Source organism: Vespa velutina, chromosome 8, assembly GCF_912470025.1.
Source record: "Vespa velutina chromosome 8, iVesVel2.1, whole genome shotgun sequence".
NCBI lineage: Eukaryota > Metazoa > Arthropoda > Insecta > Hymenoptera > Vespidae > Vespa > Vespa velutina.
Window position 1 is genome coordinate 1,341,955 of NC_062195.1, and position 26,366 is coordinate 1,368,320.

At 29.9% G+C, this 26,366-nt stretch overlaps 4 protein-coding genes across 23 annotated transcripts in view; 2 read left to right on the top strand and 2 right to left on the bottom strand.

Annotated features, from left to right (window-relative positions):
* LOC124951066 (WD repeat-containing protein 89) overlaps positions 1 to 14,598 on the top strand; it is a 17,136-nt gene extending 2,538 nt beyond the window's left edge. For 2 of the 4 annotated variants that reach the window (XM_047498846.1, XM_047498843.1), the window contains 5 exons: positions 21 to 218; positions 11,015 to 11,066; positions 13,123 to 13,573; positions 13,729 to 13,979; positions 14,199 to 14,598. In XM_047498846.1, the coding sequence (XP_047354802.1) occupies positions 21 to 176 (156 nt within the window). In that variant the 3' untranslated portion in view covers positions 177 to 218; positions 11,015 to 11,066; positions 13,123 to 13,573; positions 13,729 to 13,979; positions 14,199 to 14,598. The remainder of the gene's footprint in view (positions 1 to 20; positions 219 to 11,014; positions 11,067 to 13,122; positions 13,574 to 13,728; positions 13,980 to 14,198) is intronic. The other 2 variants (XM_047498845.1, XM_047498844.1) reach the window with 2 other exon arrangements.
* On the bottom strand, positions 2,289 to 18,432 carry LOC124951063 (rho guanine nucleotide exchange factor 28). Of its 12 annotated transcripts, none has more exons than XM_047498829.1 (18): positions 18,147 to 18,432; positions 17,722 to 17,841; positions 14,283 to 14,516; positions 13,711 to 14,084; positions 13,409 to 13,558; positions 13,150 to 13,337; positions 12,117 to 12,192; positions 11,881 to 12,010; positions 11,614 to 11,806; positions 10,543 to 10,614; positions 9,192 to 9,251; positions 8,526 to 9,078; positions 8,200 to 8,429; positions 7,568 to 8,115; positions 7,262 to 7,464; positions 7,005 to 7,184; positions 6,241 to 6,944; positions 2,289 to 5,789 (listed from the first exon to the last, which is right to left on the bottom strand). In XM_047498829.1, exons 2-18 carry the CDS (start codon positions 17,759 to 17,761, stop codon positions 5,537 to 5,539), a joined length of 4,188 nt encoding a protein of 1,395 aa, XP_047354785.1. In that variant the 5' UTR covers positions 17,762 to 17,841; positions 18,147 to 18,432; the 3' UTR covers positions 2,289 to 5,536. The 12 variants fall into 12 exon arrangements, with proteins under 12 accessions (XP_047354785.1, XP_047354787.1, XP_047354783.1 ...); XM_047498831.1 differs by having other exon boundaries at positions 13,150 to 13,238; positions 13,475 to 13,558; positions 14,190 to 14,516; positions 18,147 to 18,431; XM_047498827.1 differs by having other exon boundaries at positions 13,475 to 13,558; positions 14,190 to 14,516; positions 18,147 to 18,431.
* Positions 18,433 to 18,715: 283 nt separating this feature from the next.
* Positions 18,716 to 23,724, top strand: LOC124951291 (UV radiation resistance-associated protein). 4 transcript variants are annotated; one of them, XM_047499494.1, is made up of 10 exons: positions 18,716 to 19,197; positions 19,397 to 19,601; positions 19,798 to 20,385; positions 20,495 to 20,667; positions 20,761 to 20,987; positions 21,063 to 21,233; positions 21,310 to 21,667; positions 21,752 to 22,266; positions 22,359 to 22,440; positions 22,579 to 23,724. In XM_047499494.1, exons 1-10 carry the CDS (start codon positions 19,093 to 19,095, stop codon positions 22,786 to 22,788), a joined length of 2,634 nt encoding a protein of 877 aa, XP_047355450.1. In that variant the 5' UTR covers positions 18,716 to 19,092; the 3' UTR covers positions 22,789 to 23,724. The 4 variants fall into 4 exon arrangements, with proteins under 4 accessions (XP_047355450.1, XP_047355452.1, XP_047355451.1 ...); XM_047499496.1 differs by having other exon boundaries at positions 21,310 to 21,362; positions 21,528 to 22,266; XM_047499495.1 differs by having other exon boundaries at positions 21,310 to 21,358; positions 21,515 to 22,266.
* Positions 22,769 to 26,112, bottom strand: LOC124951299 (retinol dehydrogenase 11-like). 3 transcript variants are annotated; one of them, XM_047499509.1, is made up of 5 exons: positions 25,950 to 26,112; positions 25,266 to 25,585; positions 24,868 to 25,103; positions 24,495 to 24,792; positions 22,769 to 24,407 (listed from the first exon to the last, which is right to left on the bottom strand). In XM_047499509.1, exons 2-5 carry the CDS (start codon positions 25,536 to 25,538, stop codon positions 24,234 to 24,236), a joined length of 981 nt encoding a protein of 326 aa, XP_047355465.1. In that variant the 5' UTR covers positions 25,539 to 25,585; positions 25,950 to 26,112; the 3' UTR covers positions 22,769 to 24,233. The 3 variants fall into 3 exon arrangements, with proteins under 3 accessions (XP_047355465.1, XP_047355464.1, XP_047355466.1); XM_047499508.1 differs by having other exon boundaries at positions 25,901 to 26,061; XM_047499510.1 differs by having other exon boundaries at positions 25,788 to 26,026.
* Positions 26,113 to 26,366: the final 254 nt, after the last annotated feature.

The following is a 26,366-nucleotide window of genomic DNA, read 5'->3' on the forward strand; positions in this document are numbered from 1 at the left end:
TATTAATTATGATATTATAGAGTAACTCTTTAGTAACTGTCGGAGAAGATGGTTTAATAAATATTTGGAGACAGCCAGAGTCTAGTGGCGTTCAACAAAGTGCAGGCCAGAAATTATTAACAAAGATCGGTAGTGGGAAAAGCCGGGAACGTCAGCATAGGGCCAAACCATACTAAGCGTTAATAATAGGATAAAGATCTATAAATGGACACTATTTTGTAAGTAAATATAATAAACAAAAAAAGAGCAGTAGCTTGATATAAATTCGGACGTAATGTATATTTCTTTCACGTTCTTTATTACAATAACAGTTGTATGTACATTTATAATAAATAGGTTCTTATTTTTTTATACGGCTAAATATTCAACGGTGATTTATATAACGATCAAAAAATTCAGCATGTTTGTGTAAATGTTAAGGAATGTAAATTGCGTACCACAATGTATGAATATATATATGTATATACATACATATATATATATGTATATACATATATATATATATATATATATATGGAATTAAAGAAGGAAGAAAAGAACTATTGTTAATTCTTTTCTGCTCTTGTCAGTTTAAAATATTAACTTATAACAAAACACGTTTTGTCTTTCACATATTCAATTGAATAAAATCAATTGAATTGAATTTAATCGAACCTCTGTTTATTCGAAAATATATGATGAACTGCGAAAGAAAGACGCAGCTTAGATATTTTACTGGTAGCAGAAAAAATCGTAAATGCAACTATTACATGCTTCAAATATATAGAATGAAAATGAGAATAGTGAGGGAGGGAGATAGATAGATAGACAGATAGATAGGAAGATAGATAAATAGATAGATAAAGAGAGAGAGAAAGAGAGAGAGAGAGAGAGAGAAAGAGATAAAAAAGAAAATAAAAAATACGAGAAGAAAATTCCTGGCTATACGCGTCTTGTTCACAATGAAGCGACTGACTGATACAACTCAGCTATGGCAAGAGGTAATAAATGCTTTTCAAATATAAAAAAAAAAAAAAAGGTCAATTAAATAGAACCATGAATAAAAAATATTATCTAAATAAAAAATACGATTTATGTACGTGCGAATATGATGTTATTTAACAGAGTAATCATTTGAGGAGGTCTCGTTGTCACTATATAAGCAACCACGAATAGCTAACTCTCTCGTATGTTTTCATACAAGAGTTCATATATATATATACGAATATTTCTACGATTCGAACAGTCTGGTAAAAAAGAGCGTACAACGTGGATTTGTCACGATAGATACAAGTTTCGCATAATACTTCAGTCGAACGATCGAATTCTGACAGAATGTGTCGGAGCGAAAAACTCAATAATATAACAATTAATATTAATAGTGTATAAACATCGCATTGCGATTCGTACTTTTTCCATCTTTTTGTTTTCTTTTTTCTTCTTCTTTTCTCCCTTTTTTTCTTTTTTTTTTTTTTTTTTTTTTTTTTTTTTTTTTTTTTTTTTTTTTTAAGTTATTCAAATCTAAAAAGATTTTTATAATACTAGATTATCGAATGAGCGCATATAATAAAACAAACGTACGCCCTTTGATACATATTACAATGTTACGATAACGTTCCAAATATGATCGCAGTAGCGAGTATCACAATGATAACAGTAGATATAGTTTTAAAGTGAAGTAGTATAGGTACAGAGTAAACGTACAAAAATACTTCCCATGAGCAATAGGGACGTAAAGATTCGCTAAAACATGGAAAATCCCACGTTGTTGTTATTATTACTAATATTATTATTATTATTATTATTATTATTATTATTATTATTATTATTATTATTATTATTATTACTGTTATTATTATTAATGTTATTATTCTTATTCTTATTGCTATCATTCTTATTATTATTATTCTTATTGATATTATTCTTACTGTTATTATTATTATTGTTACTATTATTATTTTATATAATATTCTCTCTGTTTTAAAGTTGTACCGCCATATGACATCAACTTTTAGATGCCATAAGACGCACATAGGCCGCCACACTACTCTAGCTGTTAACGATTTGATTTCTTCGTGTTGCCTTTAAGATGATAGCCGACTTCATCTTATGATTATTATACCTGATCTTATTACTCTTTTTTCTTTCTTTTTTTTTTTTTTTCCTTTTTCTTATTTTTTCTTTTAAGTCAACAAATAATCTAGACAATGATATTCGTTAAAAAAGAAATCTGTTAACTGTGCAAATGCATTTGGAATGCTTATTTTTTTACTTTTATTTTTCTTCTTCTTCTTCTTCTTCTTCTTCTCTAAAACACTTGCACTTATCCCGATCTAATTAGCTTTCTACGTGTACTTTGAATAGAATATACGAAACGTGAAGTCGAACATTCATCTTTAAAGGTTTACTAATAGCTAAAAATACGATATATCATGTACGGGCTTTTCTACATGTTTCTCGACACATTTCAATAATAGACTTGTATGATTATTTTTGTTTGTTTTGTTTTGCTTTTTTTTTTCTTTTTTTTCTTTTCTTTTTTTTTTCTTTTTTTTTTTCTTTTTTTTTTTTTTCTTTTCTCACAATTGAAATTTCTTATAGAATACTTTTTAATAACTATTGTCACCACGATTGATTGAGACGAACTTGGTAGTATTATTATATATGTTTCTCTTATTAAATTAATTAATTTTAGTCGCGCATTTTGCATCATCATGGTGGCCCACAATGACGCTATTTATTATTCGATCATATTGCACGCTATAACACGTTAAATCAGGCAAATTAGTGACCTGTACAAGCAATTATAAGATTTCTTTTCTAAGTTATATAAAATGATAATGAGAAAGAGAAAGAGAGAGAGAGAGAAAGAGAGAAAGAGAGACAATCTCCATATATAGATTTTCTTTCTTTTTTTTTTTTTTTTTTTTTTTTTTAAATGTTTAAATGATGATAATAATAATAATAATAATACTCTGATTTTTTGCTTCTTTTTAAATTTCTTCTCTATCCCGTAGAGATAAGTAGAAAACTGTAATATAATTGCTAATAATAAAAGCGATATATATATATATATATATATATATATATATATATATTGTTAAGCGTCAAACAATATTTTTTTAATACAATATAAGATTTGTTATATTTGCTTCATTGAAAGACAATGATATTGATATATCGATATATCTATGATCAGCTTACTTTACTATTAATTCAAGATATATATGTTTACAATAAATAGAATTTTCAAAGAAGATGAAGCATATATATATATATATATATATATATATATATATATATATATATATGCTTCACACAGGATGTTTACGATAAAAGGTCCTAATTTTTTTTAGCGTTTCATTGTAAACACTCTGTATATACGTGTGTAAATGCATTAGAAAGAATGAGAGATGATTCTCGTTTTCACTCAGAGCGTGCATTATGATCGCACTTTGCATAATACTTATCGAAAAATGCATTTTTTTTCTCTTTTCCTTCACAATTAACGATACGAACTTTCTTCTTCTTCTTCTTTTTTTTTTTTGCGTGTAGATATATAAAAAAGAATAATAGAAATTATATTAATTAATCGGAACAGTCTAAAATGTTTATATCCGGTCTTCTTACTTACGTAATGTAATAATAAATAAAATGATCGACATAGATAATCGATGAAAATAATGCGGATATAACAATAATGGCAGTGAATAATCTCGAAAAAAAATTTCAATCACAAATTGTCTCGCTTATGTATGTATGTATGTGTATATGTATGTATGTATGTATGTATGTATGTATGTATGTTTGTATGTATGAATGTATATATTTATTTACATACTTGGGAAATAGAGTTGATTTTTTTAAAATGAGAAATGATCTCTATAAGATGTATCGATCGATCATGCTTTATCAATTACATCGATCGATCACGATCTAATTATTGTTAAAAAAAAAAAAAAAAAAAAAAAAAAAAAAAAAGGAAAAGAAACAAATACACTTTGAAAACTCGACTTCAATCAACGAACAACTTGGCACACGGAAAACAATGATTAATTGATTAATTAATTAATTAATTAATTAATTATTGTTATAAACAGTTGGTAAATTTTACCCGTCTCATTTTTTAGCACGTATTAAAATACTTTTAAAGTTTATGGTATAAGAATAGCTACCACACGAGAAATACCCGCGCATTCATCATAATAGATACATGCATATACAGATAAGATATATATATATATATACATACACATATATATGTATATATATATATACATAAAATGTGCTCGTATGTGTTTTTGAAATTTTAAGCGCACGCGCTTTATTATAGATAGCATAACAGCAGAGACTCGTACGCTCCTTTTCTTCACACATAATAGACGCGTTTAAGCATATGAGTCTTATATATATATATATATATATGTATATACTTATGATAAAGTATATATATATATATATATACACATTCATGAATATATGCAACCGTAATATATACGTACTCATATCTATCTTGCATTTTCAGCAAGCAGCAACAGGTTTACTTAAAAGATTCGTCTAAAACCGCGCGTTTCTAAAACGTTCAGTCGGCTTTTAATAACATAACGAGCAAGGATTCAACAAGATGGCTGGTTTCTACCTCACTAAGCCGGCCTGTTTCTAATACTTCTTCTTCTTCTTCTTCTTTTATTTTTTTTTTTTTTTTGCTTTATTTTATTTCACTTCATTTCATTTCACTTTGTTTTATTCATTTATTTATTTATATATTTTTTTTTTCGCTTTCCCGACTGCAATCGGAATTGCACATCTTTTAATAGTCCTTCGCACAGTCATTGTTTTAGAGATTTGGCATGAGAATTTGAATTATTGCCTCCGATAGCAGTTGTAGCAAAGTGACATTGCATTTTATTTTATTTTGTTTTGTTCCTCGTTTTTTTTTTTTTTTTTATTTTTATTTTTATTTTCTTTTTTATTCTGTTTCTTTTTTTTTTCAATCGCTTCCTTTAATTCTTATTTCTTTCCTTTTTTTTTTTTTATCTTTTTTTCTTTTTTATCGCATTTAAGTAAACGACATATATCGTGCTCCTCGTTATAGCACATTGAAAGTTCCTTCGCGTACTTGTATTGTAAAATTCTCCGAAACCTGCAACCTTCTTTCTTATATTCTTGATCTACCCTTTTTCTTTTCTTTTTTTTTTTTCCTTCGTTTTGTTTCAAGAATTAGATTTCAAAAGATATCAAAAGTTGCAGGAATAAAGGAGAAGCTAATAGAGAAAGATAGATAGATAGATAGATAGATAGATAGATTGATAGATAGATAGATAGATAGAAAGAAAGAGTAAAAGAATGAAAAAGGGTAAGAGGAAAAGAATGAAAATAGAAATAACGATCAGTCTTATTATCGACTGAAAGTTGAAAGTCAAAAGGACTTAACCCGGCTTCTAGTCTGACTATCTCTTGATCTAGATTGCGGAGGTGTTTGTACAGACGTCGGAGTAGCTCCATCGGTATTTGGACGTGTATTACGCGAATGTTTTCGTCCGAATCGAAAGAGTCGTCAGAAAAAGATCACCTCCTCCTCCAAAGGTTGTTGCTGTTCCGCTCGTTGATGTTGTTGTTGATACGATTCAGGAGGAGATCGTGTGTTTCGAAGAGATCGATTAGAGGAATGTATTTGACTCGTGGTGCCACTATTACCATGACTATTGCCGAGTTCAGGAGAAGAGAACGTAGATCCGGTTACGATAGCAGGGCTACTTCCTGTTCTAGTATGCCGATCCGGACTATAGTGGCTCGCAGTACTTCCGCTCCTGTTGATGGTGCGACAAGAGAGAGATTACAATAGAAAAAAAAAAATTCATCGTTTCTCTGATAAAGGTATGACAATGAGAGACATATGCGAAAGCCAATCTTATAGAAGCATCTAAAGGTGCCTTCGAGATTTGTTTCTCTTTTTTTTTCCTCCCCATTTTTACCCATTAAACTTTATTAATATCCATTTTCTATCTAAATCGATAAGATAGATCGATTTACACCTTTCGAGAGTGTAAGAGCGATATTATCGCGAGGCTCCTTTAATCATGTTTAGTGACGCACCATAGAGAGTGAATCGTCACGAAAAGCCATTTATAGCATGCTGCTGCTAAGTTAAAACATGCCCAGCAGAAAGTGATAGACATGAACGAACATAGTATATGATTGAAAGTGAAATCTTATGACGATGATGATGAAGAAGAGATCGTGAGAGATCACTCGTTCTACCTGCTATTGTTATTACTTCCACTTGCGAGCTTCAATGGGAGTTGTTGCTTCACAGGAACATTACTTTGTACTTTCTGTTGATTGGTAGCGCTGATTAAATTCATAGGTATTCTCTTAGCGTCTGCTTGAGACTTCCGTGGTTGTACAATTTCTGTAGCCTGTGTCACGTGTGACAAATGAATTGTCGTTGGACCCGTAGTAGAGCCTGCCTTTAAACCTTGACGTTCCAACGCCTCCAATCGACGATACAATTGATCTCGCTGTTGAGTAACGTCCCTTTGTTCTGCAGCCAATTGTTCTCTCTGCCTTGCCAATTCTGCACGTTCCTCTTCCAATTGATTTTTTTCTTGCTGAGAAGCAGCACGAAACGCTGCCTTTTCCCTGCTAAGCTGATCCTGCAAATTTCTCAACTCCTCCAATTGACGATTTGGATTCGGCCTGTTATTCGATGATTTTCCCATACTTCCCTCCTTGCATGCAGCTAATTGCGCTTGTAGACTATCGATTGTCGTCATTTGATTACTGATTATACAAAGCAAAGTATAAACGTGATGAGATAAACGTATCGCAGTCCATTGTTGATCTTTGTTCGCGTCCAATTCTGAACTTTCTTTATCCTCGGGACTTTCTTTCGAAAATTCACCAACTTTTGGGAGAGATGATCCTACATTCATCGCCGCTGATTCACGTACAGGATATCTTTCCTATAACAAGGTCATATGAATGATCAAACATTTTCCAAATTAAATATTCATAGTTCTTACTTTGTTATTATCGAAACCAGCAAATGTTTCTGCTCGTCTAGGAACGCAAAGAGCTGGTGGAACGTAAGCTTCGCTATGGCGTTCGCCCGCTGAACTTAAACTTCTAGAAAGTGTTGCACCACCAGTGCTAAATGACAATGAACTGGCCAATCGTGTGGCTTCCTGTACAGCGACGACAACCTGAAATGTATTGTTTTATTAATAATAACATAAGTTTATTTAATTAATCAATATAAAAAAAAAAAATCATTTATTACCTCTTGCCATAGTTGTGTGGTATCCGTCGCCTCCATCTGAACAAGACGTGTATAATCGCGAATTTCTTTTTCCACTTTATCCGTTTTTTCATGATCACTATCATTTTCATTCCAAATATTAGATGCACGTAGAAGTCGTACTTGTAAATTAATTTTTTCTTCGAACAGCAACGCCTGTTCCGCGTCCTTCTTTCGTAATTCACCTGTGATTTTCGAAACGTTAAAAAATTAAATCGATTAAATTAATTTTATATAATTTAAAGATCGGTGAATCGTGCTGAATTAAATTAAAAATAAATCACCTACCGACAATTCTAAATATGTGCGATTCCTTAGCTTTAATCATTTTTTGCCTTTCTTCGACGGAAAGCATCGATATGGAGGAAGAACGTGTATCCCTTAATTCATTATTACTATTGCCATCCATGAGAACGTCCGTGTCATTTTCAGGTTCTTGAGGACAAGCCTCAACTGCCGAACGTATTGCTTGAATCCAGAATTGTTTGTCCTTAGGCTTTTGAACTTTCAACTCAAACATTTCAGGTTCCGCCGGATTGCTACTTATCAAGTATATACCCCTAGATTCTTGGCCAGCTTTTTCTCGTACCAATAATTTTTGTAACGATACCACACTAGCAGCTTTATTGTCCGGAACTAAGAAAGCATATTTTTGATCTCTTTCAACTAAGAAGAATAATATATCGGAAAGTACTACTACGACGATGGCAGTCGTTTTTCCACGACCTTGCATTAAATATGCCGTGCCTTCGAATTTTAAAATTCTATTAAATGCCATTATATCCGATTTTTTGAACTTGGCACCACGGTACGTGGCAAACGATTTCGCGTCAATCCTACAGATAAAACATTATTTATTACATATTATAGTATATAATAATATTGTAATGTGAAAAAGAAAAAGCAACATGTGTACTCACTTATTATAAATCTCTAATTTTCTATCTTCTCTTTCTTTATCTGCCACGCACGCATCTACATCAGCTAAAATTTCTTTCACTAGTCCCAAAGCTTTTCTCAAGCTCTCTCCTTCATCTTGCATAATACCGGTTTTAATAAGTGGTTCGACTAGTAATGGATATTTTGTTAAACGTTGTGTAACGAACAATATACATTCTGGAATACCCTTCTTCTTCAACAAAGGATTTGTCTGTAGATTGAGAAAAGTATTGATTTATATAAATATAGGTCGTCTTTAATAAATAAAACAAAAAGATCTAAATTATATTGTAAATCACGTTATTACCTGACAGTGACGTACAAAACGTTCAAATCGAGTATCATGATGCAAATAATACTTATAAGTTTCAACGGCTTCTCTATGACGACTACAAAATTCTCCATATGCACTTTTCATACGTTGCGCATTTTCACCTGAGAATTGTTCGACGAGTATGTCGGCGATAGTAGGAACAACAGAATTTGCATTTTGACGTTTACGTAATTTCTGTAGAAATCTTAAATGAATTTCGATGAGATCACGTAATCTTGGAAACATTCGTTCTAGATTTGGTTGTCCCAAACGGAAATGACGTCGTAAACCTTCCACGAAGATCCTTTCCATGGCTAACAATACTAAGCAATGATGTTTCTCTGTTAACACAAATTCATATATATGCTCTTGCCTCTTCACTTCGCGTTCACAATGATCTACGAGACGTGATGCTACGTGTCTTCCAATGGCTGTACTCCATGAATCAGGTTCTTCCTTTCCTAAGCCCAGTTCAGGATCTAAGCCTTCAAGATCACCTACAGTAAACTGATGCGCTTCATCTCCAAAATCGAATTCTTCCCAACCACTGAAATAATAAAAGATAGATAATATATTGTCAATTATATTTATTTATTTATTTATTAAAAAAAAAAAAAAAAAAAAAAAAAAAAAAAAAAAAAAAAAAATGATATTACAAACCTGGAAGCATCCCGATGTGAACCACTACCATCTGTATCCTTTTCCTCATTAATTGTTTGACTGTAATAGAAATAAATTTGTTCATATAATAAATAAAACTATATTATTCTCCTATGCATTCTGAATCTCATCAAAGACTTTTAACAAAAGCATGTAATAATGATGCTTTTTTTTTTTGTGAAAACAATTTCAATATTACCTTCTATACAAACCCCACTGAAGATATAAATTCCTTGTACACTTTATATAATAATGTAATTAAAATACTTATATCTAATAAAACCATTGTTTCTCAATATATCTAAATATCAATGTCAGGTACAAAAGTAATATAGAAATATTGTCATATTATTTTTTTAAATTGGTTTACACACAAAGGTCGGGTTCTTCAATTTTCTTCAAATTTACACATTATGTATAAGGTATGAGGGATTCAAAGATGCAAACATATTATATATACATTTTCTCCTGTCAATCTAGTAACATATATAGTATCTTCTATTATTAAATAATTTAATATTAATGTTTCAATAACATCTTAGGTCAGTATATTTATTACTTCTAAAAAAACTATGAATATAAACCTGATAATTGTATTTTGACCTAAGAAGCACTCCCATTATAGATTTTTTTTTTTTTAGAGAAAAAAATCCAGAAAAGATTGCAGCAACACCGTACAATAAAAATAAAGTTAAATGTTGTTAAAGTAAGAATAAGTATTAGACTTGCAACAAAGAAGAGATTAAAATAGAGGTTTAAAAGAGAAGAGTTCAATCAGGTAGAAATAACGTGAAAAAACAATATGATTGTGAAATTTTTCATGATAATTATGAAAATAGTTGTTCATATCGCATTAAGGGTGTACTCTAAATCTTAGCCTTATACTTACGATTTTATTTTGCTTATATATATATATCTGTTTTATAAGAAAATATTATTGATCAAGCTAAGATTCCAAACATACCCTAGATAGTGGATATTACCTTGAATGAGGTCACAGTGAAGAAGTTAGAGAGAGAGAAAGAGTGATAGAGAGAGAGAGAGAGAGAAAGAGAGAGAGAAAGAGAGATAGAAAAAAAAAAGTATAAGTGAATGAACATAAATCATACAAGCAAGCAATTCCGAAGCATAGACAAGCAGGATGATGATCTTTTTTTTTATGTTAAACTATGTGAGAATTTAATAATGTCTTACTGACAGAATGTGTATGTGTATTGTTGTGAAAAATAATTGGCAAATAAGATTGATACGTGGTTTGTCCTACTAAATACGTAGGATAATACACGACGAACAAAAACGAGCGAACGCTTCGACAAAATAGGAAAAAACACATCAGACATCTGAAACTTACTTGACTCCGAGCTTGGTGGCAACTCGCCGCCAAGGGCTGTAGCTTGTCACTGTTTTCTTGCTGTTAATTTCCCTTTAATCGTCGAACGATCGATCGGTTTGTCGTAGTAGATGCACGAGAGGGAATGCACGGGGGAGGAAAAAGCACACACTGCATTAGGGCAATTTCATTTCGTGTATCGTTTGTTTTTTTCCCTCCTTCAACAATTTCCTTATAGACGTTCGCTATTTATTCTTCTTAAATTGATACGCGATCCAAGCTATGTGTTAATTATATTTTTCTTTTCATGTTGTTATGTACTATCCGAGAATTATGTAATAGTGTTAAAGAGAATTGTTGTATTTAATAGCACATTTCAAATCATGAGGGATATGATCTTTTTTCTTCATAATTATGCATGTAATATGGGGAAAAAAAAATATGATCATCGTCTAAATTGTCTTTTTCTTCTTTTTTTTTTTTTGTTTTTTAGCGGAAGAAAGCATCACAACGACCACTTACCCAAAGCATCATGTTATCGGAAGGTGAGTATTTTTATAAAAGATCTCAGCACAATATTCTGTGCTTCAATATATACATAAACATATATATATATATATAATATATGTATATGTAAATAATATATCAATCGAGATATATGAAAATTCGAGAATACGCGAAAGCCTGCTGTACTATTGATATAGCTAATTGCAAAATCAATCAGAAATAACAAGCTTATGAGCCAGCCAAAATCTCGGAGTAACACGGCGTAAAATAAAATTATTCATATTAGTATTTAGATCTAATTGAATTTTTATAAAAACATATATGGATTTGTTCTCATATAATCATATATAAAAATAAAGTAAGATATAAATCGATAGATTCGTGGAATGACATGTTTGAAATAATTATTTTTAAATCGATCCATTCATTTGTTTCATTCATTTAATAATAACGATCGGCAAAAATTTATGAAAAGCTCCGAGCTTGGGCTTAGCCATGCCAATTGCGTGCGAATCTCAACCACAGATACGCGGATTCAATGCATATATTAAATATTTTCGTTGTATACAACATTGATGCAGTTACCTTCCACTTCCAGATGATGTTGGTAATGGTAACGATGCCGTCGAACCTCTTTTCACGCTATTGTTACTTGTAACCGAAGAAATACTTGATGTTGATTTTATAACAGCTTTTACAGACTGATGCTTAGACTTGGTACATTCTGATACCAAATGATCCTTGCATCCTTGACTTTGATGTACCGATAATCCGCAATCTAAAACAATAAAATTATAGAGATAAATTTTAATTTTAAACTCATGAATTTTCATACAGGTTTATTACGCTTACTTTCACAATGAAGAATTGGTTTACTCGTTGATTGCTTCATGCAAACATCACATTGATGATTTCCCTGTGCTCCAGTTGTCATTGTGGTCCATGTATGTTGCTGTTGACTATTTTTCTTCCCACTTTTATCCTATAATATTAAAAAAAAAAAAAAAAAAAAAAAAAAAAAAAAAAAATTAATTATTTAAAAAAATTGTCAGAGAGCATAATGAACACAGTAAGAAACATTTATCTACCTTTTTCTTACGGAAGAAAATAGAGCCACGCTTTCTTCTGGTCTTCTCAGAATGTTGATCATCATATGCAGTTTCTCTATAAATTAAAAAGTACTATTTTACTTTTTTTTCCATGATCTAAACATTTTTGAATTAATTATAATTTTAATAAAATAAATTAATTAAGTACACATTAAAGTAATACATACAATGTATCATACAAATAAGCACTTTCTATTCTTATAAACGAAATACTCACGCGTTCAACGGTACATCAACAGATAACTGGACATTTGGAATGTCCCTTTTGTCTTCACGATAATTATGACTATGTAATGCGTGAAAGTTATGACGTTGCAGTTCATGCAACGCCTCAAAGTACCCCCACCCGTTGAAAATGGCGAGACAACGCGAGAAACGATGACATTACATGACATTCTGAGGTATTATGAATTGTATTTTTGTATATACAGAGAATTAATATTGTACAATTAATTGAATGATTTTGTTTTCAATTCCAAGAATTGAAAAATCTGTTTTGATTACAACTTTCTACAAATCTAATGTTATTTATTTACATTCGTATTTCTTCACTCAAAGGCAGATACATTTGTCATATAAATGTAATACAATTCTATTTGACCTTCCCTAGGAAATACATTACATTACTTTAACTAAAATGCATCGTTTTGCGTTGTTATCAATACATGAAAAACTTGAGTAAATAAAGTTTTAGCTGGGAAGCATCAGTTCTAATAATTCGTGTTTTTACAGTGACGGAGTATGATCGTCGATTTGCATTTATCTTATAGATAAACGCTACACTTATTTACATATAGTTGAAAAACAAAAACAAGCATTTATGAATCACAATAAATTAAAGTTTAAGTATTTCATGCATCAATAAATTCTAGTTAGAAGTGATGGTAGTAATAATGTTTTATGATATTTAACTAAAGATTTTTGTACAAACAGTGCAGACATATTTATATCGTTTACATTACAAGAATAATGTTGATATTTGTAGCAAATGGATAAACATAAAACAACTTACGCTGCAAGAGAAGGTGTTGTTCGTGTTCCGGACTCAGTGAGATGCGTATGAATTGGCGGTGTAACGATGGAAGGGGTCGAAATAGATTTCTGGAGAGGTAAACGTGCACCAGTTAAACCTGGCATCAAACTGCTACTTTCACCTAATCTTTGACTATTTCTTTTTAAGACAATCTTCTGATATTCACTCTGTGACAGGAAAGTACATACGTATATTACTATACCTGTATTTTTGACCAATGTTTCTAATCTAAAATTACCTGCACAAGGTCTGCCTCATTTAAGGAATGAGTACTTGCTTGTGATCTGCATGCTCGATTACCTACCCCTACAGGTCCACTACAAGATTTTCCATCTAGTTCTAGTTCCATTTCACTGTCCAGACTACTTAAACTAATGCTGCGTTGTCGCTGAAATAATAATGAGTAATATTTTGCATTGACATATTAAAATAAAAATAAATCATTTCAACAAAATAAAATTTATACAAAGCGATTAAAAATAAAAAGAAATATAAAAAATGCACGGTCAATCGATAAATTTATATTTAATATATATTAACCATATTTTGTGCTTGCAGATGATTTTGCCCGGAATATCTGCGTCGGCCACGTCTAGTATCTTCCAAATCTGTCCAACTTCGTCTTCTGTCTATGCCCTGTACAGGTTGTGCATGAGAGTTCATAGATGGAAAATGTGTCGGAGAGCTATTGGTTGAACAGTTAACAAGGAGATCTGGATCAGATCCTGCTTCATGATTATTGGAACGATGTCCACCCTCTATAAGTATCAATGGACATAAGGAAGGACACGAAGAGGTCAGTCTCTGAGGTACATCGTGGGGCATACGATTATTGTTTCCCAAAGTATTCATCGTCAAATCTCTCATACGTTGAATCCAGTCATGAATTTCATGCAAATGCTGCAGATTGTCCTCTGTAAAAAAAAAAAAAAAGAAAAAAAAATCGTAATTTCAGTAATTAGATACAGACCGATGAATTCTTACTAGTTAGATATGAAATTTGATTTCAAAATATTTACCTAATACAGGATAGTTCTTAGCAAAACCAGGAGAATGAGGTGTGACACTAATAATGGGTACAAGAGGATTAGGCTGAGTTTGAATATTAGTACCAAGTGTAAGCAACGGATGTTGCTGTTGCTGCTCAGAATTCCCTCCAGACATGGTGATTGTTTTATTGGTATTATCTTCGGTATAACCAGTTTCTGTGACTATATTTCCATGTAGACTCAGGCCACCAAGATCTCCATTAATAGTAGGCACACGGTCACAGTCGGAATGCGATGAGCCAAGATAGTCCGTTATTACATCCTCTTCGCTATCCTCTCCGCTATTGGGACATTCATCTAAAAAAATATTGATATTGCTAATATACACTTGTAATTAGTTGAAAGTTTATAATACGTATCTATTTCCATTGTTCTGTCTAACTTGTTCTAATTTATTTTCATTTATGCAATGCCCACCTTTTTGTAATTAAATTAGGTATATATATATGTATATATATATATATCAACAGATCTGAAGAAGAAGACAAAGAATCAAATGACATACAGGGTCGCACAATAAAGAGAATGAAAGTGACATGCATCGCCAAACGACGACACACTTTGCGAACCGTATCGCGGTAGAGAAAAACCGATATTAGAACGTCCTCGCACCTATTGACTGCGAGAAGAACAAACAGAAACGTCTACCGACAATCGAGCCAGTCTCCCGATCTTTGTGTCGCGCGACGATGACACTATGAACCATATTCAATAGAAATTAGGTCAAATTATTCCGCGCCAGGTACTATTCCTACTGCACCGATGTCACAAAAGAGAATTACATAGACGAATAATTCGATAAAAAAAATCTTCCTTATCTTCATTAGGAAAAAAAAAAAAATGAATAAATAAATAAAAAAAAATAAAAAAGAACTAAATCAAAATTGAAAGAACGATACAACTACCTCGTTATAATATTACGTTAAGTATTGACGTATGTATAAAGTCGTAGTTCCATGATTGGTAAAACATCAAGTACTACACGAACGGTGACATCGAGAGATAAGGATTACGTGTGGAATGAAAAGAAAAATAAAATTCATTCTATATTTGGAACCGCGAGAGCTCATCGATAAAGATCATCAATTCTTATGATATCTTATTTAACGGCAGGTGTTTAAAATTTTTTAGAGAAATGCACGTAGGAAGAAAGAATGAGAGAGAAAGGGGGCGAGAGGGGGGGGGCGAATGAAACGTTTCGCAGTCACGTTTCCTATTTGCAATTTTTACCCTCGTAGTTCTTTTTCACAATTTGTCGTAATTTATATCGTGAAGTAATAAATATAATCCTCTTATCGACGTAATAAAATAAACTATGTTATGTTTCGTTTACACACCGATTTAATTTATCGTAACTTATTGTCATTCTCGTAACCAACGATGGGCTGCATGTAAGTAAGTAAGTAAGTACAAGACACGTTAACACAGTCCTCGAGCACTTCTTTTCCGGGTAGCAGGGGGTAGACAGACTGTTGCTCTTACCCGTAGCGCTGCTCACAAGCGCAAAGCGAATTGATCCGCCGTGCGCGCTACCCCACCTAGTAAAAGCACCGCCACCATTACTACCACCCCCCACCCCATTAACACCCGCCGACCTTCAGAACTTTTACCTCCGCCCACCAAATGCGACTCGTCTTTTTCCCTTCCTGTTCCTTCTCCAAAATCTACCCACACACGTGACACACACCTGACGTATACTCTAATACATATCTACGTATTTATATATATATGTATTTCTCTACATATATGTATGTCTATATATATATATATATATATATATATATATTCATATAGATACATATTGCCGTACGACTTCTCAAAATATTTATCAGTTTTTCCAGTATTTAAATGTAGTAGTTAAAAAATACTTTTTTTTCCATGCTTTTAACCAAACTTGGCCCAGACCGTGATAATGACACACACTCTCTCTCTCTCTCTCTCCCTCTTTCTCTCTCTTTCTCTCTCTCTCCCCTCTCTGTCTATCCGTCTTTCTCTTCCTCTCACATTGCCAACTTGCCTCCTCCACATCCCTTCCCTAGCAACTCACCCTTCTTCTCTACCTTTTCATCTCCATCTCCACCTTCCCTACGTCGTCTTTTTTTGTCGTCCTTTCAGTCCTCCGATTCACATCATACTTCACAATTTATAATCATTCTACAGGCTCCAATTTTTCTCCTCCCCCCCTTCCTCTATTATATATATTCAACGATTCCCTTTACACATTTATTTTAAACTCTTTGGCGCGCTATTATATACAATAGATATTTGATTCAAATTTTCGATATAAATGAAATCATCGATCAAACGACGATATATCCGTTAATCCATCGAATTTGTAATGTTGTCCAATAATCGTTTTATCATTGATTGAAACGTAATGAGAAGTATTAACGCTTCTTGTTATCTAGATAGAAGAATCATATGACGCTTTTAACAAATACATTATACGTTATCACAATCGCGCCATTGATTTTATATATCTTTTAATTGTTTAGATCATACAATTACAAAGGATACTTATATATCATAATGATTTGTTATATGTAATACGTTATATATATATATATATATATATATATATATATATATATTAATTCGATATTTCCTTGAATAATTAAATTTTATAACTTCTCATTTGTAAACGATGTCTTCGTTGTACATGTAAATATTTGCGAGATAATTATTGGTCGAAATTTATTTCAGTATCACGTGATCTACGACCAATGAAATATCTACTTTTATATACGACCGTTTCACATATTGGAAGATTATTATTGTATCGCGGTCGACCGTAGCGCTTTTACGTAAAAGTAGAGATTTATTTTCTTTTGAATAAGACAGATCGCGCGTGTAATTTGATTTCGAATCGTCTTTTTTCGATATGTCAAATATATTTTTACGATATATCTCGAGTGAGTATTGACTTTTTCTTAATCAACAAAATTTTAATTTTGTTTCCTTTAATATCAATATTTTATACTTATCTTTTATATCTCATAACTTCAATCACTTTTATATAAATTATAAATACCAGAATACATGTAATCTTTTTTTTCTTTTTTTTTTTTACATATGTTATATACTATAATATATACCATAACCATAAATAGAATTGAAAATGTTACATAGAGAATATTTTGTTTCGTTAGTGGTAAAAAAGTTTCTATATTTTTTTTATCTAGTTTCTATTGTTATTTAATTAGATGTAACAAATACATATATATATATACAGAGAGAAAGACAGATATATATATATATATATATAGTGTTTAAAATAGTTCATATTTGTTTATAGAACTTACACTTTTAGTAAGATAAGTTACAAAAAGAAAAGGAATAAGAAGAAAAAAGGCATTATTTATACAAGCAAAAGTTATATTTTTCTTATCAGGTTAGTGCGATAAAAAAGTTTTGTTACTAACTGAAAGAGATATAATTTTATTACATAGAAAAAGCATGATTTAAAAGATTATAGTTAAATTACAATATAATATAAACTTACCAGACGAAAATGGAGCTAGTACCTCCTGCCGTTTCTCCATGTCTTTTTTCTTTTTCTTTTTTTTTCCTTGTCTAACTCTGACGATGATTTAAGAAATATTTAATTTCTTGACGCAATAATCTGAAATATTGTAAAAATCTTTAAATGTTATTCTACCAATTTTATATCATTGGAATAATATTAATCAAAGGATAATCATTTAAATTTGTTCTTGAAAGGGAAAATATGATTTTTGACTTTTGTATAGGAATTAACTTGATGTTATTAAAAATTGACATGGGCAAAGAGAAAGGCATTAATCGTACGTGCATTTATTTCATACATCGAATGGGCCTACGTACACACTTTGTTACCAAAGGAAGCCGTATTGACAGTTGTACATAGTTTCATTTATATCTATAATAATAGCATCAAAAAATACGTACCGAAAATGTTATTGTTTTTACAAATCCATTAGTATCGAGTATACCTTATTTTGCCTACGTTCTTTATAAAATAACGAAATATTGTAACACAAAATTATTTCTTACATCGAAGGCACGTCGACCATTTTGTACTAGCTAAAGTATATACGGTCGGTAGACAATACAGTATAGCAAAGGATGGAGTAATAATCTGCCTGCATTGGCTGTAACGTTCAAAAATAGATAAAGGAAAGATAATTCACGCGTATACTTTTCCAGCATTTTAAGTAGAAAATATGGAGATGGCGTATAGATCTAAAAATAGCGATTCATTTTCCATTAGTTGCTTTATCATTATATAAAAAGAAAATAAACGAATTAGGGTAGAACGATTTTCAAAATAAAATATTTAGATGATAGATATATTAAAAAATGATTGGTCGGCTTTAGTCGGTATGCTTTATTAATTGTCCAATCTGTATGAACTTTTAATAAGAAACGTGTACGTAAAGTGAATATAAATGTTGGTAATAAAAATAACCAGGTACAGTCTAGTTATTTTAGAAAACTATAAGTGGCAATGGAATGTATAAAATTTTAAGAATGAAAGGTGTCAATGTGGAGAACTGTCAGAAGTGTCGAATGACGTTATTTGATTACAAATAGGAATAAAGTATACTCACATATATTTATATATGTATATATATATATATACATATAAATGTACATATTTATGTGATAAGAGGATCATATTATTATTTGATGGTATATCAAAAGACGAAATAATGAAGATGATACAATCGTTATACATAGTATTACATATATGAGTGTATTAAAGTTATATGGATAACCTGCCTATCTATTACAATCATTATCTCATCGATTTCTGATTAATTACATATCATGTTTAAGAAATGTTTTCTGCGTTTTTAATGGTATTATGTGTATTTTACTATGAAAGCAAATAATGGAGGTTTCCGAGACGCGAAACCTCGTTAGAGATTTAGATTTGACCCTTCAACCCCGTATCGCACCACGATATAAAACTTGGCTACCCTTTGCTACACAGCAGGTAATTTATTCTATATACTGTATGTCATTTTCTTTTTTTTTTTCTTTTTTTTTTTTTCCGTTGACAATACATTATATTTTATAATTTGTAATCGATTAATTCAATGTATATAAATTTATATACGTGTATACATTTTGTATAATATGATTTGGTGTTCCTTATAAACAATATCTTTTCCTGCATGAAATATATGTTTTAGTTGAGACTTAGAAGTTTAATCCAAATAATTGGATATAAATTGAGGACAAATGTAAATACCGAGATTTGTTGGTTTTATTACACTTTGCATAGAACAACTATGTCATCTCCAATATATACAAGCGAATTAATAGATAATGCGAATCCTAGATGGTCTAGTCTGGAAGTCCCTACTTTACATGCCACAGGTTACTCATCTGCCAGTGGTGAGCTTAACAATCTGTTAGTACTCATAATCGCAGTTTTGTATTAAAAATGAGATAATTGATTGTAATTTTTATCAATGGTACAGTCAGATTTTTATTTAATTTATTTTGATTCTATGAAATAAAATAGATAATAAATATTATACATATATATACATATATATATATATATATATATATCTTTTTTTACAAATAGAAATAATTCTAAGGCTATGGAAAAGAACAGCTGTCGATAATAATACATCTGACGTTACTGTGTTCACATGGGGTATTTCTTTCACTGGCCTGGCATATATTGGTCCTAAATTACCCAACAACTTGGAAATAATTCTAAAAGAAAATTCTATAATTTTTTACTTTAATGGTGGATTTTTTACACCTGCATATTGTTTTATAACAACACCAGAGTTGAAAAGATATCTCCGTATAAATGTTAATGCAAACGAAGTAAAGGATAGCTATACTGTAAATAAATTGACTAGTCTGAGAAGCAAGATGCAAGCACTTAAACAACAGACCAATTCAGTGATAGCTTTAAGAATGCGCATTGCCTCTGGTGATAATTTTCAAACGCCAAAATATCCTCAATCTTCTTTAAACAGATTATTTCAACCTCGTACGGTAAATAGGGAAAAAAAAGCGGAAATACTTAAAATACGTAAGGAGTTAGAAATGGCCAAATTTAGAACAAAACTATTAGAACAAGAAAGGGCAAGAAAAATGGGAGAATTAAGGGTATTAAACCAATTGCATGCAACTATTGCAGAAGAAAATCAAGATCATGGTATATATTGAATATATTTTATTTATGAGTTGATACGTAAAAATTTAATTTCCTATTAATGTAATTTTTAAATATAAATTAAGATAATTTACAATTCTCTTGTATACAGGTTCTGATTTGATGGAAAGATATAGAGAACTTAACAAAGATATTGAAAGATTACACGAATGGCGTCAAAGTCATGTAGATACAAGAGAAACTTACATTCAAATGAGCAGCCAACTGGCTCATCGTCGGCGTCAGTTAATTTCGGAATTAAGCTTAATTTATCCTGTTAAACAGGTATAATAATTTAAACAGTCAATATATAATTTTTAAATTTATATATTTCACATTGTTAATAGCTTAATTAATTTCGAATATTATATTATATAGGATAGCAATGGAAAATTCACAATACATGACATCCATTTACCAGATAGTGAAGATTTGGAATTGTCAAATGATACACAAGTAGCTGTGGCATTGGGTTTTGTGACACACACAACACAAATGATCGCAAATTTTCTCAATATACCTACCAGATATCCTGTTATACATTACGGTTCTCGTAGTAAAGTTATTGATCACATTATAGAAAACCTTCCTGATAATGATAGGCAGTAAGCATTATCAATATTTTTCTCTATGAATTCTTAATAAATAGAATATTCTATAAAAAATATTATTTTTTATAGATTTCCATTATTTGCCAGAGGTAAAGATAGATTACAATTTCATTATGGTGTTTATTTGTTAAATAAAAACATAGCACAATTACGCTGGTATTGTGGTCTTCCTACTACTGATTTAAGAGCAACATTATCAAATTTAGCGACCTTATTAAAAATGAAGCCAAACCAATCACAGTAAGTGTATTTGCGTTAGTTCATGTATTGTGCCAAATCTTTTAATATATTTTAAAAAGATAATAATCTTTTACAGTTTGGACAATTCAAAAAGAACATTTTCTACTTCATCATTAGATACAGAAGTAGGTAACGGTAAACAAAATGTTCCTCTTACACCACCAATACAGAAAATTATTTTTGAAAAATGCCATAGATCGTCGCGATCAATGGGCCAATTAAAATCAATAAAATCCTCCCTGGGATCTTCGTTAGATCAAGGTCTAGATAAACCTGTACAGCCTCTTGTTTTAGGTAGTCAATCGAAACGAATTTGCAAATCGGAAGAAAGTGCCATAGATGACAGAACATTAATGTTAGCTAGAAACAGATCTGGCAATAGCAGTAATGAAACATTAAATTGTACCACTCTGACTAATACTATCAGTGCAAATGTAAGTGACGATTTTCTTCAAAATAATGATAATGTTACGATCGACAGTAATATTGAAATAACAATACCTACATCTGTTTCTAAGTCAGCAAATGTTACTGATAGTTTAGAAGGTTCTGTCAGTATTAGGGATAGGAGTTCAAATTCTATAAGTAGCTGTGAAATGGCCTTAAGCAATAGCCAAAATGATGGAGATGAAAGCCCAAATGATAAAAATACGATCAAAAAAATGGAAAATGAACAAAATATTTCTTCAAATCATGACAATGCAAAAAACATTGGAGATAGTGCAAAGAATACATTGAAAAATGGAGAACATACGGATATGTTACATTTAGAAAATAATATTTCGGAAAATTATTGTACACATTATTATGCCCAAAATGATCATAATTGTGATGTTTTGGAACAATCTCCTTTCATGATCAGTTCATGTAAGGAACGTATTGCTAAATCCTGTTTATCTCTAGATGATATAATAGGATGTACTTATGATGAAAATGAAAAGAAAGAAAGAACAAATTCGATTTGTAGCTATACAGAAAAATGTCACTTAGCCAATAAAAAAACATTAGATAAACAATTTTCTTCTCAACTAAGGTAAGATTCATTAAATGTAAATTTAAAAAAAAACACATTTTTAAACGTAACAATATCACAGAAAAATATTATTATGTCTTTACTCACTATAGGCCAAATGAAGAAGTAGAGCAACAAATTGAAAAATGGTCAGAAGAAAATGATGAAGATATCTGTGTTAAACATAATGCAATGGTAATTATCAATAACATTTGTTCATCTTTATATATATATATATATATATATAAATATATAGATAATATATAAGATGTACATATATGTTTATATATATCTTATCTTAACATACACAATTATTGTATTTATCATTTTCAGCATAAAGATTCTATAGTAGCAACACAAAAATGTGACAATACTATTACTGAATACAACTGTATGCTTGAAGAAAAAGATAAGCAATGTGATTTTCAAGCATCAAGCGATTATATAGATATTATTAGACGCAGTTCAGAAGATGTTTATGCACGTACTGAAGCCTTAGCTAATAAGAAAACTAGCTTCAAAGTTATGAAACCACGGCTGTAATATTTATTAATTCAAATATAAAGTTATTGTATATGCGAGTAAATCTTGTAAAAAAATTCGAAAGAGTTATTTAGTACATATAAAATGTGTTAGGATCGAAGTATGCAACTTTGATCAAGTATATCTTTATTATTGTTGCAGAAAGAAAATAGTAAAAGAGAGGAGGGGGGTTGCATTGTTTTATAAATATTATTTTCTTAAAACTGTAATCGCCGTACACATTCGAATACAACTTTATATCATAAAATGATAATATAATCGTAGTACTTTTTCATAGAAGTTGCATAATTATAATACATTGAGAATCGTAGAAAAAAAATCATGCGATTCTATTAATAATAACTTGATAGTTTTTTCTATCTTTAATAATGTTCTATAGCTTGTTGAATTACACAATTCATTCTGTATATATCTACATAGTATTTGTGATTTATATTTTATTTATTATCTCTTCAATAATTAATATTTTATGAAGCAGATGATATTATGTATATTTCTAAAAAAATTTCAAATTGTTTTTCTGAGCTTCTCAGCTATGTTGCGTTTCTCCTTATAATATAAAGAATAATATATAAAAATGTAGATTTTTGATTTTAAGATTATTTAAAGATTGGATAAACTGTATAAGAGGACCAACCAAAGTTCTGAAGCATTTACCGAATGTGATCATAATTTATTAGATAAATATTACATTTATACTTGGATTTATTAAGATGATTAATGAAATTTTTTATTTAATCTTTCTTAATTAAGATGATATGTTATAAATAAAACGTACATGTTTCTTTTCAAGTTTTAAATGACAATTAAATGTTACGAATATGCCTATAGTTTTTTTCTTTTCTTTTTTTTTTCTTTTTTTATATATATATATATATTTAACACAAATATTGCAATATAAGAAAAATACAAAATTAAAGCAAGATTGTACACATATCCATGACTTATTATTTACATTACAATTCACGTTTCTGAGATATCTTAAAATATAATAGTATTATACTTTATATTGTGTTCTACTTGTATTTTCAAAAATACACTTTGCTTCTAATAATTTCATAACATAATTACATTTATTGTAAATTGTATTTTAAAAAAGATTATTTCCTCTATGTTTTAATCTATATCAGTGAAAAAATTTTTTTAATATTGTTGAAGACTTTTATTTGTAACATTCTGTTTGTTTTTCAGCTACTTAAGTTTAGTTGGCTACACCATGCAGAATATTATAATATTCTGTTGGTAATATCTTGTATATCTCATGCATATTAACAAATGCAGTAATAATGCAAAAATTCACCAAATTATAAATAAACATTTTTTAAAAGAATAGTGATAATAAAAATACATACCACTATATCTATTACAGTACTAATTTATATACAAAAATAAACTTTGAATGCCCAAATCGTTTAGAGTAAAATGATGTGAATCGAATGAATCATTTATTTTGCAGTCTCTTTGGCAGCTATCATTTTTTCGCTTACTTCCCATAACTGAAGTGCTATTTTAGGATCTAATTCCTTTTCAGATACATAAAGCTCACAATTTCGATAAATATGCCCACTTTCATCGGCTAAGGAAGGTTCAATGGCACAATGTAGCACAGTCTGTGCACCCTATAACAAAATTCATGTAATTGAGAAATTTAATTAAGAAAATATAACAAGTATAACTTTATCACATTTATTAAAGTACTATGTTACCTGGTTTGCAGTTCTTAGAAATAATAAAGCAATTGGAGAGAATAAAATATAATGAAAACGACTTCGTTTGACATTTCTGAACAATCCTGTATAAGCAAATCCAGGACAAACCATATAAACATTCACATTGTAATCTTTCATTCTCTTTGCAAGTTCCATGCCAAAATATGCATTTGCTAATTTTGAGTTACAATAACCTGGATTCATACGTCCTTTAGTCGTTATACCTTTTTCACCATTTAAATTTGAAAAATCAATAACACCTGATTCTAAGAGTTTAGATGTTACAATAACAACTCTGTAATCAAAAATATATAAGATACAGATCGTATCGTATAGATTTTTATTTTATTCAAATTGATTTATAACTAACCTGCTAGGTGCATTTTCTTTAAGACGGTCTATAAGTAAATTGGTTAATAAAAAATGTCCAAGATGATTGACACCAAAGTGAATTTCAAATCCATCTTCGGTAATTGCATGGTCCTTGAGTGGTGTATATATGCCAGCATTATTAATTAATACATGAATTTCAGGAAAATTCTTTAATACTTGAGCTGCAAATTCTCTGATGGATGAAAGTGATGCAAGATCTAATTCCATTGGAATCTATAAAATTGTAAATACAATCATAAATGACATAATGTTTAAAAATAAAAGAAATGAATGTAATAATATTAAACAAAAATTATTTATACTAAAATAGAGATATATTTCTTAAAAATATAGAATAAATAATTATATAAATCCATAAACTTTGAGTAAACTTACCAGTTCGCCGTTAGGAGTTTGATGACGAATTTCAGAAATAACATTTTTGGCATTTTGCATATTTCGACAAGCCATAATGACTGTAGCTTTTCGTGTTGCTAATTCTTTGACTGTTTCTTTACCAATACCTGAATTAGCTCCTGTTACAATAAAAACTCGTCCTTGTAAGCTACTCGTATTTTTACATCTTCCCCAAGTACATTCACGGCATTTTCGAAGAAATCCAATTAATAACACAACAGGTAAAACAAAATAGCACCACGAAGATACCATATTTGTTTTTAAAAAATTTATTAAGTCAATTTTATCACAGTTAGCATCTGCAAATGAAAAAAATTTCGATGTTACATCAAAGACGTATTCTTTTAACATGTGTACATATATTTATGCTAATTAAATCACTTGGATTATATATATACATATATATATGTATATATATACATGTGATATAATTATATAGAATATGTTTATATAGAATATAAACAATTATTTATATAAATAATTGTTTCTTGGTTAACCTAACTTTATCCACATATATATATATATATTTATCTATGGAAGAATTTATGAAAGTAATGCGGTAAAGTAAGAATGTAAATCTCTGATAAAAATATTCTAAAGGAATTTTTCTTAACTATTCTTCTATATAATAATTGTCACGAAGGAATATTTTTTTCTGCATACACAAATTGTAACTTTTTTATATTGTCATCGCTCACTGCTTCTCACCACTCCTCAATGACCATTGATGTAATTCAAATTTATGGCAAGGGGTTATGTCTCTCCTTTTTTTTTCTTTTTTTTTTTTTTTTTTTTTATAAAAATAATATCATAGGATTTAAAAGATCGAAAGAATATATATATTATTATTTATACATATCTATTAATAACAAATAATAATATTTTGTCTGTAAAAAGAAAAGATGTCGATAAAAACAAATGTTTATAATTAACGAAATAAAAATATTTAATTTCATTATAAATTATATTCTTAACGAATAGATTCTTGCATATCAATTTTACGTACATTTTAAAAATTAAATATACCATTTTATAAAATTGTGAAATATATATTTTGAACTTTAGATAGTTTCTTTATGT